Source organism: Vollenhovia emeryi, unplaced genomic scaffold, assembly GCF_000949405.1.
Source record: "Vollenhovia emeryi isolate VEMERY1.0 unplaced genomic scaffold, V.emery_V1.0 DF939277.1, whole genome shotgun sequence".
NCBI classification, from domain to species: Eukaryota; Metazoa; Arthropoda; class Insecta; order Hymenoptera; family Formicidae; genus Vollenhovia; species Vollenhovia emeryi.
The window spans coordinates 47,048-63,916 of NW_011967089.1; the positions used below are offsets into that span (position 1 = coordinate 47,048).

General features: G+C 44.7%; 2 protein-coding genes across 2 annotated transcripts in view; one reads left to right on the forward strand and one right to left on the reverse strand.

The window, feature by feature from the left end:
* LOC105559379 (paired box protein Pax-6-like) overlaps positions 1-16,869 on the reverse strand; it is a 101,467-nt gene that overhangs the window by 11,795 nt on the left and 72,803 nt on the right. The gene's annotated exons all lie outside the window — the stretch shown is intronic.
* On the forward strand, positions 13,700-16,233 carry LOC105559378 (involucrin-like). Its single transcript, XM_012007614.1, has 3 exons — positions 13,700-13,814; positions 13,960-14,694; positions 15,615-16,233. The coding sequence occupies exons 1-3, from the start codon at positions 13,809-13,811 to the stop codon at positions 16,077-16,079; spliced, it is 1,206 nt and encodes a 401-aa protein (XP_011863004.1). The 5' UTR covers positions 13,700-13,808; the 3' UTR covers positions 16,080-16,233.

A 16,869-nucleotide genomic window follows, 5' to 3' on the forward strand; every position in this document is an offset into this window, starting at 1 on the left:
TCAAATCCATGCGTCGCGGGGTCGCGGCTCTCGACAACGATCCAAGGAAACAATGCAACACTTACGCGATGGAGAACGCGTGGGTAAACGGTGCGCGCGGTCCACTCGTGCGTGCGGAGCACAACCGATCGTGCCGATCGGGACCGCGCGAGAGGCACGTTCTCTCTTCAGTGGCGAACACAGTGGCGAACGCCAAGTGGCAAGCGCAAAGTGGCCAATTTTCAGACGCGAGCTTCGCCGAGGCGTGATTAACACGGCACGTTTCGTTGACGAGAGAGAGAGAGAGAGAGAGAGAGAGAGAGTGCGAGAGGGAGAGGAGAGAAACGTTTTGCGGCTCGTGCGAGACGAGAGGCTCGGGCTCTCAAGGCTTAGCGATCGACGATCGACGCGCTTTGCCCCCAACTTGAGCTAATTCATTCTTAAATCACATTTCGAATCTGCCTGCTGCGCGAAAGAACTATTTTGCGCCGAGATAGGGATGAAAAAAATAAAAAAGGTTTTTTGACTTTGAAGTAAAACTCCGAATTAAAAACCAGTTTTTCCGGTAAAAAAAAACCGGGTTTTAAACCAAAATCTGACAGTCAGATGCAAGAACTCACTGACGCCGACAATAATCTAACAATAAGTGCATCCATGGCCACCGTCACTTAGACATTGTACTACATTTTGATTATTTACAGCTATCTTTACACAGAAATCTTTTGGATGAATGGCTAGAACAATAGCATGGCGTCAAATGTCCGAAGAAAATAATACATACCCGAGTAAAAAACTTATTTTAGAGCCGGGTCAAAAAAGCTGATTTTTACTGGGTTCTTTACTCAAAGTTTCTAGATTTTTTCGGTACCTATCATCTCTACGTCGAGAATGAAGACTCTCCCGAGAAGAATTTCTTTTCCAAACACGTTCGATATTGAATGGATCGGAAAATTCGTTTCTCCATTTTCCTTCCACAGATTTTTAGATCTTATCAAATCTAATAAAAGGATTAATAAAATTCTTGTTGATCGGCTTTGTCAGATATTGTGTCGTTCGGTTCACGTAGGGCAATTTTCATAAAAAATTTCGTTATCCTTCGATGCGCAACTGAAATAAAACTTTGGCAAGTCATAAAGTGTCTCTTTCTCCAAATATCTCTGGACTTTTTCTCTCGTATCTTTAAAAATTCATGTCGATCATATAGATCTCTCTGTCTCTCTACCACGCAGTCCTTCAGGTTCGCCTTGTATAGAAGATGACAATGCCGCAGCCGATAGTTCGACTAAATGTCGAGCTTGTAAGCGGCGGGAGCCAAGGCTGAAGGCACGAGAGCGGGGCGAGGGTGCCATGCTAGAGGGAGGGAAGCCTCGGGTGGAAGAGACCAGATGCACTCCGCGTCGAATGGCGTCAGAATGGCAGCGATGATACAGATGTTATGCGCGCGCGATGCTCGCTCAAGCGAGCAAGAGTCAACGTCGGTGCGGAAAGTCTGTGACGGCCATTATTATTAGGGGGGGCCCGGCTAATAACGCGTAATGCCGACCGCGGCCGCCCTTTTTTTCCGCGCATTTTTATTAACGTGTCCTATCCACCCCACGGTAGCGCTATGCGCTTCCCCCTCGCTGTACGCGTGTGATGCCATAGGTGCGCGGCGCACGCGAGGGCAGAAAGAGGACGGATCGGGGGGCCACCACCCGTTTCGGTGTGACACCTCGCACCCCTCGGGATGACGATTATCGTTTTTAACCCGACTAGAAAAGCCAGTCGGCGACAATGGCCGGCCATGATGCGTTAGCAACAGCCATCCAGATGTCGTAAAAATGGCGCGAGGGGGGCGGGAATGGTGAGACCATTCGGGAAGACGCGGGGAGGAACGCGAGGATGCGTACTCGTCGGAATCGACGACGGCGCGTAAACGAAACAGCTAATTTTTCGACCAGATTATCCAATTAAGATTATCCAATTAATCCAATTACTTTGCTCTCACACTCTGGGAAAAAAGGCAGTTAGCAATCGAATTTTACCGCGCGTAACTAAAAATCGCAATTAGCTATTCTATCTATAATATATCCACGATTTTAAAGGAATACTAATCAATTCTCTCAATTAGTTCTGCCGATATTCAGTAATGCAAAGAGAATTTTCACTTAAGAGACACTAGCCAAAATGTTAAGTTGCTTAACTACAAAAAGACGGTCAAAATTTTTAGTAGAGTTACGAATAATCCAAATAACTCGATTACTAATTGTGGGCTCCAAAATGAGTTGCTGTTTTTTTCCCAGAGCAGTTCATCGAATAATACTTTTTAACAGGGAACAAAAAGTACCGTAACAAAAGCTGTACCGCGAATTGTTAATTTTAAATCGTTGCAGAAACACCGCGCTGCTCCAGGAATTCTGACATATTTAAGAATGTTAATTATATTACTTCAATAATCAAGCTTTTTAGTCGACATTAACCGGCCAATGTTTTAATACAGAAAATTTATTGTGAAAAATACCTGAGCCAGGGTTTGAACCTGGACTTCCCTGCTGTCTGGGCGGGCGTCTCACCAATTCGACTACTGAGGCACAGTAGGGAAGTCCAGGTTCAAACCCTGGCTGAGGTAATATTTTTCGCAATAAGTTTTCTGCATTAAAACATTGACCTGTTAATGTCGATTGAAAAGCTTGATTATTGTTATTTATTACTTTAAGACATTTCTATGTTAATATTACTTCAGATTAATTACAGTTCGCTCAAGATGAGCGAAGGCAGAATTTGTTGACGGAGAAGCCCGAAACAGATCTTGCTGGTATTGTTGCAAAGAAACTCGAAAAGGATTGCGAGAAAAACTTTTCGCGAGGGATCCCCGGTATTTTGGGACGCGGTGGTACAAGAGCACAGCGAGGGGTGAAAGAGGGCCCTCTCTCTCTCTCTCACGATGCGAAATTGCTATCGTATCGCTCGAGAGCGGATAGGAATAAGGGGTATAATCCGCTTCGACCTAGTGCCTAATCCTACGAACAAATTTATTGGATTCCCGTCCCTTGAAGCCGAATATGCGCCGAACTTTCGAACGCGTACTCGGTGGAAATGTATCTCGCGGATTAGGGATTTGTGCTGTCTCCCGAGCGGGACGTTAAATGTTGCGTGACAATGAACATTACATTATTCGCGAGCAAGAAAGGGCACGGAACACATTAACTTCGTACCGAGATGATTTTGACATCCATCTGCAAAACATAGACCTTAAATGACATGCTATTCACATTCGTCTTATAGTAACTCTTAGATAAATACCAAGTAATAAAGGGGTAAGAGCCAAGCCAGGATGTTAATGTCTCAATACTTTTAATTTTAAGTCTATCGCGAAGAATAATACCTCAGCCAGGGTTTGAACCTGGATCTCCCTCTCACTAGGCGGGCGTCCCACCAATTCGACCACCGAGGCATGTGGTAATATTATATAATATTAAAATTAAACTTATTTAGACACTAACGTCCTGGCTCTTACTCCTTTATTACTTCGTATTTATCTAAAAGTTACAATAATACAATAACAGCACGCGTTTTCACATTAGAGCCTTATGCATTTTATTGGTTTTAGAAAAATCTTATAGTTGCCACAGGAAGAAGCGCCCTGGGTCTGTGATAAATCTGAAAATAACAACGCGATTGAAAATTATTGCGATGCTCCAAGTTAATAGAGCGAGCGGTGCAGGCGAAGTTCCGTCGTTGAATTTAGTCGGCCGACGCCGTCGCGATTAACAGCGTCGAATAATTCGATATAGGGCCGTGACAACGGTCGTGTAAAGTTGTATTCAAAGGGTTAACACATTCACCGGCTTGTCGATGACGCGCTTGCCGCGCGAGGAACGGCGGCGGACGAGTTCCGGGCGGAACGAGCGCTCTCCAGCCGTGTTAAATGGCCGGAAAGAAACGAGGTGTCGACCCCGGGCTGGATTAAAGGCTAAGCGGTGGAATATGGACCGTGCTCCGGCGGTACCGAGCGTACACGAGTAACGCTAGCACGCGTGTGCGGGGTATAGACACCGGTAGCCAGTGGTACGTGAACGCGAAGGGGTTGCCACGCGCGTCCGACGCACACCCATTTGCATGTGCACCGATTTAATACACCCACACTCGTCCGACCCGTTGACCGATACAGCATCGATATAATAATGCGACAACGGTTCCTCTTTAACGATACTTAATGTCTATTTTTACCAATCATCCATAGAAATGACCATGTCTTGGCAGACTTTCCAGGACATTGCAATATTCTGTAAATAATGTCTGATACGTCACGGGTGAGAATCATTGGAATTCGCTGACTGGTTGTTAAATGATAACTGAGTCGACACTGCATCATGACCGACACTTTGGTAGTCAAATGTTTAATTAATTCTACTTGCTTTCACGTGAATCATACACGGAAAGAAAAATGTAGCCGCCGTAGCTAAAAACAGCACGTGGCAACTAAATTTTTAAAATATGAAGAGCTAATATTTAACTGACAGCTAAATATTTTGCTACTGTGCCTATTGCATTAGATGCGATAACAAACCGTTTGCTGTGGTGTAAAAATTTATAGCAGCAAAATATTTTTAGCAAACCATGATTAGCTACGATAGCGACATTTTTTTTCAGTGTACGTCATTAAAAACTGAACAAAGCTGAAAATAATATTTCAAAATTGCAAGAAAAAAAGTGGACTTTGAAGCAGAACGGAAAGAAAATTCAAGAAATTTCATATTTCACTGTATAACAATCAACTTGTACCAACTTACTAATTATTGAATTGCATATCAAGAACAGCGTTCAAATTGTGGTTACATAGAAGCAATTAAAAATTATGAGTGAATAAAAGCGCATTTTATTAACATATTATTAACATAATGATATTTATTCTCACGCCTCATTTAACCCTTTGATTTATAATTCAACTTTTAGCTTAATTATTTTTTTTATTATTGATTTATTCATTCATTTTAATAAATTAATTATTTATTCATTAAATTCGCTCTATTACATTTTAATTATATAATATTATAATCTTTATAGAATCACAGTCAAACATTTGTAATTTTGCTAAACGACGCTAACTGGCAAATCCTAATTAAAGAAATTTATTGCGAAAATGTACATGCCATCAGTGGTCGAATTGGTGAGACGCCCGCCTAGAGTCTAGGGAGGTCCCGGTTCAAACCCTGGTTGAGGTAACATTATTTCACAATAAATTTCTTTAATTAGATTGCTAGTTAGCGTCGTTTAGCAATTTTTCTACATTGGTTAATCATGTACTGGCGTGAAATAATTCTTTACGTTATTTGTAATTTTATTCAATAGTCTGACAGTAATGTATGTTAACGTAACGACATAAGACGTTCAGTGGGGCAATGTCCGTAAAGATGAGCGGCGGGAAAATTATATGAGGCGTGCAGATCGTCGGAAGAGCAGCGCACCGAAGGGTTAAACAGTGCGAATTGTGTAGATTAACTGGTGGTGACGTAACGAACAAATGGAGGCGGACACGCGAGAAGAAGTTCGAGAATCGATCAAGCGAAGGGACAGACGCCGCGCCGGGATCTACAGAGGAAGCGCGTGAAACCAAGCAAAGAGGAGTGCGGGCGAGGCAGAAAGGAAAATATTGGAAACTCCATTAGCGGCGGTGCAACCAGCCGTACACCGGAATACATAAGCAGCTCCCATGGAGAGCGAGAGGGAAGAGAGGGAAAGAGAGCAGGGCGGTGGGGAAGCGGTGGAACGGCTATGGGGATTATTACGCGATTCATTTGTAACATTCCCTCCCCGCGCTTCCAGCAGTTACCTACCGCCGTATCTCTCCCTTTCTTCGGGGTTTCTCCCTACGATCTTTTCTTATAGTTTCGCCTCGACGCAGATCCGACGGAGAGCCGGAATCTGCCGAATCTCCCGTGCCGTGTTTCGGCGGTTTTCCCTGTCCCGTTGATTCTTTCTTCCCAGTTTATTTTCTTTTGTTAATTCTCCTTAAGCCAGCGGCACACGATGCTCTTTCGCTTGCTGGTTCGCTTGCGTACACCTTTGCTAGTGAGAGACAATCAGGATTCCACGTGATAGGTCAGGTGAGTTAAGATTGCATCCTGATTGGCTCTCACTAGAACCAGCAAAGGTGCGCGCGAGCAAAAAAGCATCGTATGCCGCTGGCTTTACGCACGATTGGATTAAATATCAGTGTACAATTGAGATTTCTTTATTTTTCGTGCCCATGCCGGAAATAATTCTACAAAATTCTACAAAAAAAATGTACTGCCAGAATCTGAAAAATTTTACGTAAATTTAAAAATTGTTATAAAAATCAACATGAAAGTGCTAGAATTGGAACACTTTTGTTAATTTTTGTAATATTCTACAAGTAAGCAGATGTTCCAGTTCTTTTGTTGTCTCTCAAAATTTTTTAACTAGTAAAGTGTTGTACTAATTTTTACAAAATTGTACATTTTCATGAAATACTACTTGCAATAATTTCTTGATCTGAGAAGATTGTAATTTGTGGTACCACTTCGTAGATACTTTTACAAAAAGTAAATGTTTCGACGAAGATTTCGACAAATTTCTATTTCAAGTCAATTTTTGTAAAAATATCTTGTTAAAATAGACGTCTCCACTTTATTCGACATTCGCCTAAATTTACCTCGCAAGAGTTTCCGAGCGATCTTAATAAATCTTTTATTTTTCGAGTTCGTATTTCGCGAATGAGTAACCGAAATAAGGAATACATCCGAGCCAATCTGGTTGAGATGTTTATTTCGGGAAAATAGGCGCGAGATGAATCGAATAATGGCGCGAATCACGGCGGCGAGAGGTTTCGCGTGATAAGGTGGCAGCGTCAAGTATCACGAGAGCGCATCTCACCTTGTCGTTACGTATTTCTCGAGGTTGTTACAGCGGGTGGCACGTTAATTCGCCTCTTCTTAATTCGACGCGTCGCGCGGAACAACGGATCGCCAGCCACTAAACGCCGTGAAATCGCTCGACGATAACGCGGATCTCGCGGCGCACGGAACTCGCGCGATTACTTCCGGCCTCTTGAGCCGCGATGTACTTTTGCAAGTTTCGCCTCTTCGAGACTTCCAACACCCTCCTCCGCCTTCTCCTCCTCCTCCTCCTCCTATTCATCCGCTCTCGCGCACCCCGCCGTCCTCCTCCCTCCACCCCCCTCGTTCTCTCCGTCTCCCTCGGCGCGATGCGGTTAAGCTCCGTTTACGCACGGCGCGTCGCAGTTCCTCTCTTCGCGATTTCCACGAGGCTTTCCTCGAATCGCGGAACACCGTGGCTGAGTCAGTTACCCCCAATTCGCGCCCCCGGTTTGCGACTATTCGAACGCGGATGACACGAGAAACTCGCCAACTAAAGGAAAAGTAACGCCGTTATTCACGGGGACAAATGAGGAATATTTATTCAAAGTGCAAACGAAATATTGCATTTATTACGTAACGTTTCAGTACGCAAAATTATTCCTATGAATTTTACTGCAACGTCGAATTTTGGTAGCAATTTTTACCCCCAACCGCTGAAGAAACTAAAGTCAGTCGTAAAAGGATCACGGTATTTTTCATCTTGCTGTTTTCTATTCGACAAAATGTAATGGTTAATACATTAGTTTTTAAACAGATTTGTTCTGAACTTAATAATACGGGGCTGAAGGATACTCTTAATTCAGCCGTTAAAAAACGGGTAGATGTAAAGAAGAAAAAGAAAGCGCGCTCTTTTGTGACGGAAAATATCTATTCTACGTAAAGGGGTTTTCATCCAGGCTTTAGCGCGACACGTGGAAGAAGCGTTCTTCTTTTATCGGCGATGTAAGGACGGAAGTACTACGATAGAGAGCGATTAAATGAGCGAGGGGTTGAACTACGAGGCGCGCTAATGCGTCGTGCAAACTCCGCGACGCCTGTGCACAGTTGGTTAAACCGGCAAACATTGACTGACTTTCACGCATTTTGCGTTAATTCGACGTTGTCGAAGACGTCTCTCCGTCACCGGCGGCATCAGTGGTGCAAGTATCTATCGTAAGATAAGCAATAAACGTTTAGACGCGCGTTTTTAAACAAGTCACGTTATCAGCTCTCGTTCTCGCGCTCAGGACCAGTTTCACAAACGTTGGTCAACTGCTAACCGAAAGTTGATTGATTCTCTGTCTCTTCTTAAATAATAAGGGTTTTATTTTCTGGTTAAATGTTAACCAGAGGTTAGTCGACTAACCTCTGGTCAACAGTTAACCGCTCTCTAAAAATTAATCAGTGAATAGTCATTGTTTCTCATCAGTGACTATTCACTGTTTTCAGCGATAATCTCTGGTTAATTGTTGACTAGAGGTTAGTCGATTCTCTGTCTGTTCTTAGACAATAACGTAGAAACAGATAGAGAGTCGACTTCTAGTTAACAGTTAACCAGAAAATGAAAAATCTATGATTGAAAAAGGTGGGGAGTTGACTGAGCTCTGGTTAACAACTGGTTAACAGTTGACCGACGTTTGTGAAACTGGCCTTTACCCTCCTGCGAGATGAATTTTTTAAACAATGCAATGTCTAATCGGCTAGTATACAATTCGTATAAAATTCGGACAGGTTATAACATTATAATATACCGTGAGAATGGCGCGGGGGCGTTTGCAGTAACGAACGAAATTATGCTTAATCCAGCTGACGCGAAAGCTCAGAAATCGCAGCCGTCGCATTGCTAACCGACGTGACCGCGGGCGATCTCGCGTCGATGCCACAAGAGCCGCGCACGACGGCCGACCGGAATGTAAATCAAAGGTTTCGAAACTTCTCCCCGATGGTTGAACGCGGCGCGGTAGCGAAGGCCTTAATTCGTTTACGACTTGCAAAACGAGCCGTCTGGGAGCGCGCAACTGGTAGCCAAACAGTTTGCACGCTGTCACGCACCCCCGTGGCATCCGTGGCTCCCAAGGGTGCTGTCGACGAAATAAAGTCCCGCGACGTGCGGTGGTTTCGCTCTGACGATCTCGTCGATTTCAATAAGATTTTCATGCTTCGAACCCAGCGAAAATCACTTATGGTCCTCCACAATGCGTAATTGAGACAAGTTTCGATATGAAAAAGATATAAATTGTCTCTCATTATTTGCAGCTGTTTATTACCATTTTTAAAAAGCAAACGAAATTAACGGTATGTAGTGGTGCTTATTGTCGCCAGTAATGAATAAAAATTATCGCAAGCTTATAATAAACCGAACTGGCAAGAGACTAATTTATTGAAAAATAAAAAAACTACAACGTTTTGACCTAATTACAGGTCCTTATCAAATATACGAAGAGAATTTTCTCTTAAAATTTACCCTGAAAATCGTCTCTCTAAAAGTCAATCAGTGAATTATCACTGATTGACTATTTGGGGAGAAGTAACGTGAAACAACATGGCATTTTCAAGAACTTTATGAGAGTTTTTTTAAATTTTACTAGTAATTATACTCAGCACACATTTTGCTAGTAAAAAGTATGGTAAAATTAGAGAAAACTCTCATAAAATTCTTCAAAATGCCGCGTTGTCCCACGACTACGTGATTTTCAGGATAAATTTTAAGAGAAAATTCTCTCCGTGTATTCAATTACAAATACTAATTACTTCTAATATTCCCTAATCATTAAATTAAATTATTATAAATCTTCCTAATTACAGCGCAAATATCTCTTTTAATTTTAACGCCCTGTCCTTTAAAAGTATGTGTTAATTATTTGTAACATGTAATTATTAAATTAAGAACTGTTTACATTATTTTAAAAAGTGTATGTTTGATTCTCAGATCACTGCAGATTTCAACATATCCAAAATTCTTGAATACACAGTTTCAGAGTCGGCAAATGGCATTGTGAAAGATTTTAGAAAAGATCGACAGTTATTTTTGCGCTCGTTGCATATTTTTCCGGCGTGTTCTCACCGTAATGTTGATCTGGCTTAAATGTGGAGTATTTTAGCACGCCCCCGACCCGATGATCTCTCCCTATCCCGCTTGCCGATGATCGATGTAAAATTGCAGTGGAAACAAGGCCGCGCGCTACAACGAGCGGTGTTGTTTCGCCGCTCCCCGGAGGGATCTGATTGCAAACGAATGCGGCGGGGTTACGGTCTCCCTTCATAGACGATTAATCCAGTTTACTCGCAGACGTTACCACGGCATGGGGTTCTTGTAAGCCGAGAATCCGCACAAACGTCCCTCCCGCGCTTAAATATATTCAATTACGGGACTCAAACCTGCGCGCCGCGCCGCCCTTCTCCTCCTCGCTCCTCTTTCTTTCCACTCTCACCCGAGTCTTTCCACTTTCATTCGCGAGCGCGGCCGAAGTCCCGACTTTCCGACTACCATCTCGGCACCTCTTAAGAACACGGATTTAGCCGGTGATCTCTGGTGATCGCCGGGAAACTCCTCCGCGGTCTGCGAGTTCGTCTCGCTGAGATACGTTGCCTTATTGTCGCTGACTCTTCGACCATTACGCGCTAATTGCATCATCTAGCTAGCGATACCAATCGTAGAGAACTCTGATGTATTTACTACATTAATGTATAATCTATATATATTTTTTATATATTAATAATATGTTGAGCGCAAGATTTTCTAATGTGAACGACGTGTTAACCTGTTAAAACAAGATAACTGCGGACGAATTAATGAGTTTTAATGAAGCACATATATGCATGTGCGACCAAGTACATTGTTCTGTGTGCAACACGCATACGCTGCAGTTAGCGTCGCATTTCGAACGATTTAAGAGAAACGAGATTGTTTCTTCAAACAGATTTGCGCGCGAGGGTTGTCCCGCAAAAAAATTCATTCTAAAATAAAATAACGCATTCGATGGATCGTTGTTGGTTTCAGCAATATTACCGAATACTATACGTGACGGCCGAAAGACAAAATCAAAGCCGCCGAAAAGCTCCCGGCGCGAAAAGTCAGGAGGTTGCGATTCCACGATATTTCCCGATGTTTTCCACTGTCGGCAGTCATGCCGCCAGAGAGTTAGATGATAGAGCAAGAATAGAAAAGAATATAGGGTACAGCAAGAACAGCAAGAGATAGACCGGAGTGAGAGACAGAGACAGACACAGAGACACAGAGAGAGAGAGAGAGAGAGAGAGAGAGAGAGAGAGAGGAGGGGGGGGGAAAGGGTCACAATATAGGGGGAGAGGGTGAAGAGAGAGAGAGCGAAAGAGAGTTAAGCCTGCAGGCTGCAGACAGAGGCACCAGAGCAGCGGCGGGCAGCCAGCAACAGCAGCAGCAGCGGCAGCGGCGGCAGCAGCAGCAGCGCGGCGCAAAGCGAAAGCAGGAGGGAGACAGGCATCTCGCCCTTCTTTTGTCCCTGGGCTTCGGCCCGATATTGAAATGGAGTCGTTTGAGTGTGAATAATTTGCTTTGCCCGGGCCCACCCCTCTCCGCCGCCGCCGCCGTCGTGCCGTCCCTCTCCTTTGCCGCTCTCTCGGCCCGGCGCGACTACCATCGTGATCGGCCCCCCTCGTGTACCCTCAACTCCCCTCGTGGTCCCCGTCAACCCCGCTGCAGGCCGCGTTATTTCGCGTCGAGCCGGAGAGTGTGGTTCCGCGTATCGCGATTTTCGTGGCCGCGAATCGAGCTCCGTTCTTCACCGTCTTCTGTACAGGGTTCGACGAGACATGATTTTTCGAGGGATGCATTCATTACGTCTACTTGCCTCCTGTTAGCTCTGCTTGGCTTAAGAAGAATTTAAAAGCATTCTATTGAATCGTAATCGACGCACATATCTTAAAAAGGGAGCTACATTACAAATTAAATGTCATGGTATTTTGTATGATATTTGATATACATGGCATTTTGTCATAATGTAACTAGAAAATTGAAAAAAAAACCATAAAATCGAGATAATTTTTTTGTTAAGGGGATGCTGCAGTGATTCTGCACTTTTTGCACCCTTTGCTCCTAGAACTGTCAATTCGTGAAAACATTTGTGTAATATACAAATTATGCGGCTTTTGTGTACAGACCGACACAGTGTTGTACTATTCAAAAAATCTATTCACTCGAATAAGTCTTAGGGAATGTGTAACTAGATTTTTCGCAATTTTTCTAAACTTAATTACAATGACGCCGTGCTGTTATCTGATTTAGTCCGAATAGTGGAACACTGTCGGTCTGTACATACACAAATGTTCTTACGAACTGACAGTTCTAGATGCAAAAGGTCCAAAAAGTGCAGAACCACTCCAGCATCCCCTTAAAGATAAGAATTAACTATGAACAAGCCTGTGCATTCGGTGCAAGTAACCGAGTTCGCCATAAGAGACTTAAAAGATTTACTACTTCGGGAACGAACGTAAATTTAACATTTTTGCTTGCTTATCTAAAATACATCTCGAATGCAATCCTCGTAAACCTGCAAAGGTGATTATTATCCTGGATCGAATCAATCTTGGAGAATATGCTGTAAACGCTGGTTTACCGAGTTTAGTCCCGCCCAAAAATCCACGTAGCTGCAATTAGAAGTCTCCTTTCGTACGAACGATGTGACACCGATCGGAGAGCTCGTTTTACACACATACGCGCATCCCGAGGTGAGGCGAGTGTGTGGTACCGGTCATTATAAATTCCAAACTATTGTCGCGAGCGATCAATCGGACGACCGAGCGACCCTGATCGTCCCAATCGTACCGAGCGTGACGCATTTCGGTGACACGATCCGCGTTCCTCATTTCTCGGATGCTGGTCAGATCGGGTACGCCGGTGAATTGATTAACGCGAATCATCGCCACGCACCGCATCACGTCGCGCGTTGCCGTGGCTCAGCGGCGAAATCTGTGCGTGGAATGGTCGACACGTACGACACACATGCCATGCATGACGAGCCGGAGTTAAAATTACGACGACGACGTAACCGACGCATAACGCGGCCTTGCTCCAACTCATGAAATGTGTTAAGCACATCCCAATCATCGGTCACGGGCGGCTGAGAGCGTGGATGATGGATTAGATGAGTCAAAGGCACTTCTCTTAAAATTCAAATGAAAAATAGAAATTCTGTACGGAACGCCTCGGCAATGGCCGTATTTCGTGCGAACCGGTGTTCACTTTGTAAATTATAATGAGTTTATCTGAATGAAAATGTCTCGAAACGTTAATGATAACGTGACATGAATATTAGAAGAACTTGTGCCTTAATTAACTTCGATCAGGCTACCTTTAGTGGGACTCTCATTATTACGTTTCCAAAATATAACTTGAGCTCTTTCAAACGACACGTTCGTGCAATTTGGTCTTATACCGATGCTCAACCTAAAGAAGTTGAATAAATGTATTATGAAAATACACTTTGAACGAACATTTTTGCGTACGGTTCAGCGTTTCGCGGCAAAAGTGGTGAATCTCCGGTGTGGCGCACACGAGCGTGCGCTCAATCCAGTTTAAATTTAATCGTCGATAGGACAGAAGCGCGATTTCTTTCGCTTCGTGCGCCCGGAACAAACGCAACGTGCGAAAAGGCGGAATTCGAAGCTGAGGAGGCCGAAGAAGTCGGTCGTACGCCGAGCATTGAAGAACGTTGCTTTTGTTGAAAAGGCGCCCGCTCGCCGACAAAGGCGAATAGAAGGTGAACGCGCGCAAGCGGCCGGATGATGAGCCAACAATGATCGAGGATTCATCAGCTTCTTTTAAGAGGCCAATGTCACCCGCCGACCGGTGAACGCGTCGCTACCCCGACCACGGTATCCTCCTTAGACATGCAGAACGCATACGAGACGACGTGTATATAATCTACCGACAGCGAATGGCGGAATTCAGTCAGCTCGTCAGCACGACCGGTCAACTGCCATCGTATAACGATGAAGGTAATCATAAATTCATTGTCTAATTTTTTAATCGATTCTTAGTTCCTGGCAAGGTGAGAAAAATCGCCGATCGACTTTTTCGCGAATATAATCCCCGAACTAACTTCATTGCAATAATATTCGACCGATTGATCTTCGAAAACAGGTACTCGTCAGTATCGTTTTCCTGGCCACAGTGGTCCTCGCCGAGCCACCGAGAAACCGCCAGCAATATCAGCAACAGAGACAGTATTACTTCGCTCGGCAACAGGAGGAGGCTGCTGCACCTTACCTCGCGTCTGGCTGGAAACCAGCTGGACCCGCTTTTGATCTTCCTCAAAGACAGTTTCAGCAATACGAAGCACCAAGCGCGCCTCAGCAGCAATACGGAGCACCAAGCACGCCTCAGCAACAGTACGGAGCACCAAGCGCGCCTCAGCAACAGTACGGAGCACCGAGCGCGCCGCAGCAACAGTACGGAGCACCAAGCGCGCCTCAGCAGCAATACGGAGCACCAGGCGCGCCCCAGCAACAGTATAGAACATTAAACGCACCTCAGCAACAATACGTGGCGCCAAGCGCGTCTCAGCAACAATATAGAACACCAAGCGCGTCTCAGCAGCAATATAGAACATCAGGCGCGTCTCAGCAGCAATACGTGGCACCAAGCGCGTCTCAGCAACAATACGTAGCACCAAGCGCGCCTCAACGACAATATGGAACACCAAGCGCGCCTCAGCAACAGTACGGGGCACCAAATGCGCCTCGGCAATACGGAGCACCATCCTCAACGGATCCTCAACGAGAATACGGGGAACCGGAAGAGTCTACAACGACTGAGATTCCTAGTACTACCGAAGAGGAGGAAGTATCTACCGTTCAAGGCATAACTGAGTCTGAGGTGAGTAGAGCACAAATCTTTTTTCTGAAAATTATCAAAGTATTTGATAATAAAAAAAAGATAATTAAAATTTTCTATTATAGAAAACTTTAAATCTGTAAAATTGGCACACACGTTGCAATATGAAATATTTTTTTAAATCGAAAACATTTATTATTTGATGTGCAAAATGTAAATGAAAATTTTTAAGAAAGTTTCACGTTTCTGTATCTTCCTGTTTATAGTGGTATGAACTGATTAATAGCGATTTCAACGTGAGCTAAAATTCATTGGAGAGCTCGTAATTGCCGAAAATTTCGGGATTTCAGTAGATAAAATTTCATATGTGGATTGAAATATGCGGATATGCGCATTCTCCGGCTTTACATAACATTACGTAACATAGATTTATCATCTTGTTCCGGAGAACGAACGCACTGGACCATTGAGTTGGCATGTGAGCCTACACGAGAGCGGAGACGGTGTTTTCGGAATTTAAATCGCACCGGCACAGTGAGGCTCTTCTTTTTCAATCTTCGACGCTTGCTCGTTCTCGTCTTTTCTCCCACTAGTCCTAACGACATTAGTATTCGAGGCGTCGTTTACTTTCGATCGCGGGTCTCGAGCACGTGTGTGTCCGTACCAAATTCGAAGACTGGCGTGACACAACCCATAATGCATTCACCCGTGATTCGAGGTCGTCTGCGAGCCTACGCCTTGTTTGGCAAGATATCGGGAAGAAAAAAAAACAGAAATTTCCTCTTGCCGAGAAATGTTTTGTCGGAAATTACTTGCTTTATACAATACACGTAGTTTCAGCCCGTGTCTTCAGTAGCTTCTTTGCAATTTTACTCTCTCTTTCAACGTATAAGTTGAATTTTAGCTCACCGGTGATTTACATTTTGCACACAGAAAGATCAATTATAGCGTTATTTTTTCAGTCCGAGCCCGTGAATGCGGTAAACGAACTTGAGGACGAGGAGGTGGATGAGAAGCAGCCTCAGCAATCCGGAGAGTACTACGTGGCGCTTCCCGACGGTCGCCTGCAGCGCGTGCGGTACATCAGCCGTCAGGACGCCGAGGCCATGAAGTACTTCGCCAAGATCCGCGCCGAGAACGTGGAGCCTCTTCGCGGCCCGATCTACGCGTACGCACCCCTGCAGAAGCTGCAGATTCTGCCAGCCGGCCTGCAATTGTCCGCCGCCCCGGTCGCCGCAGTCGCACCCGCGGACACCAAGCCGCAGAAACTCGAGATCGAGCCTGTGGCCGCGCAGGTGCAGTACCAGTACGACAACCCCTCGAGCGTGATACCCCTGGCCAACCCCCTGAGCTCCACTTACACCGCCTACGCGGCAAATTATCAGGCACCGGCAGCCGATTCCAGATACGTTCTCACCATCCAGTAAATCAAACGCGACAATCCGATACTACGACGTGACGACCCTTGTAAATTGTATTGTACATGCTGCATAGATTGTGTACTGACAATTAGGCTAAGCTGACGACGCAATAAAGTTGATGGTAACGAAACGTTTCGCTTAAGTCACACGTCATCTTAAAAAAAAAAATGTTGAAAAAGTCACAGAGATATCAGGGGTGACGGGATTGAACGATCGATAATTAATAATTCCATAGGAATTCGCCTCGCACCATGCAAAAGTTGTTTCGACGGATACGGTATCTTTCCGCAGCGAGATTGTAATTGAACGAGTTTCTTCAGAATGCGATCGTGGGCGTTAGACGTGGACGTATCGGCGAGATAAAGAGAAAGAGGAGAGAAGGAGAGAGAAGAGGGGGAGGGAGAGAAACAGCGAGAGACCCGTCGGCATGTAGACGTGCCTAACCGCAAAATTCCAGAAATTTAATATCTCGCTTGGCGCAACCGGCAACAGGGTTGGGCGTTTCATAAGTTCACTCCGACGCAACCAATCCCCCAGAATTCTCCCAAAATTCTACAGCCAACGTTCCAACCCATGCGGACCTCCTCTTTCCCCGGCACTCCGCTAACTCTCCCTATTCTTCCCTCTTTACTATGACGACCAGAGCCGGGCGTCTTGGATGTTCTTTGCCAGTGGCCCACAGCTTTGAAGAAATACGAAAATCCCTGTAGAATATTCATACGTTTCATATATTTGGACTTGATCTAGGACGAGAGATGTAATTTCTTCTCAAATTTGTTTCCCATCTGTGTGACCG

What these genes read in the sequence shown, in the direction of transcription:
- LOC105559378 (XM_012007614.1), top strand. An exon ending in AAGGCATAACTGAGTCTGAG is followed by an intron (nt 14,695 to 15,614) that starts GTGAGTAGAGCA and finishes TTATTTTTTCAG; the next exon opens with TCCGAGCCCGTGAATGCGGT.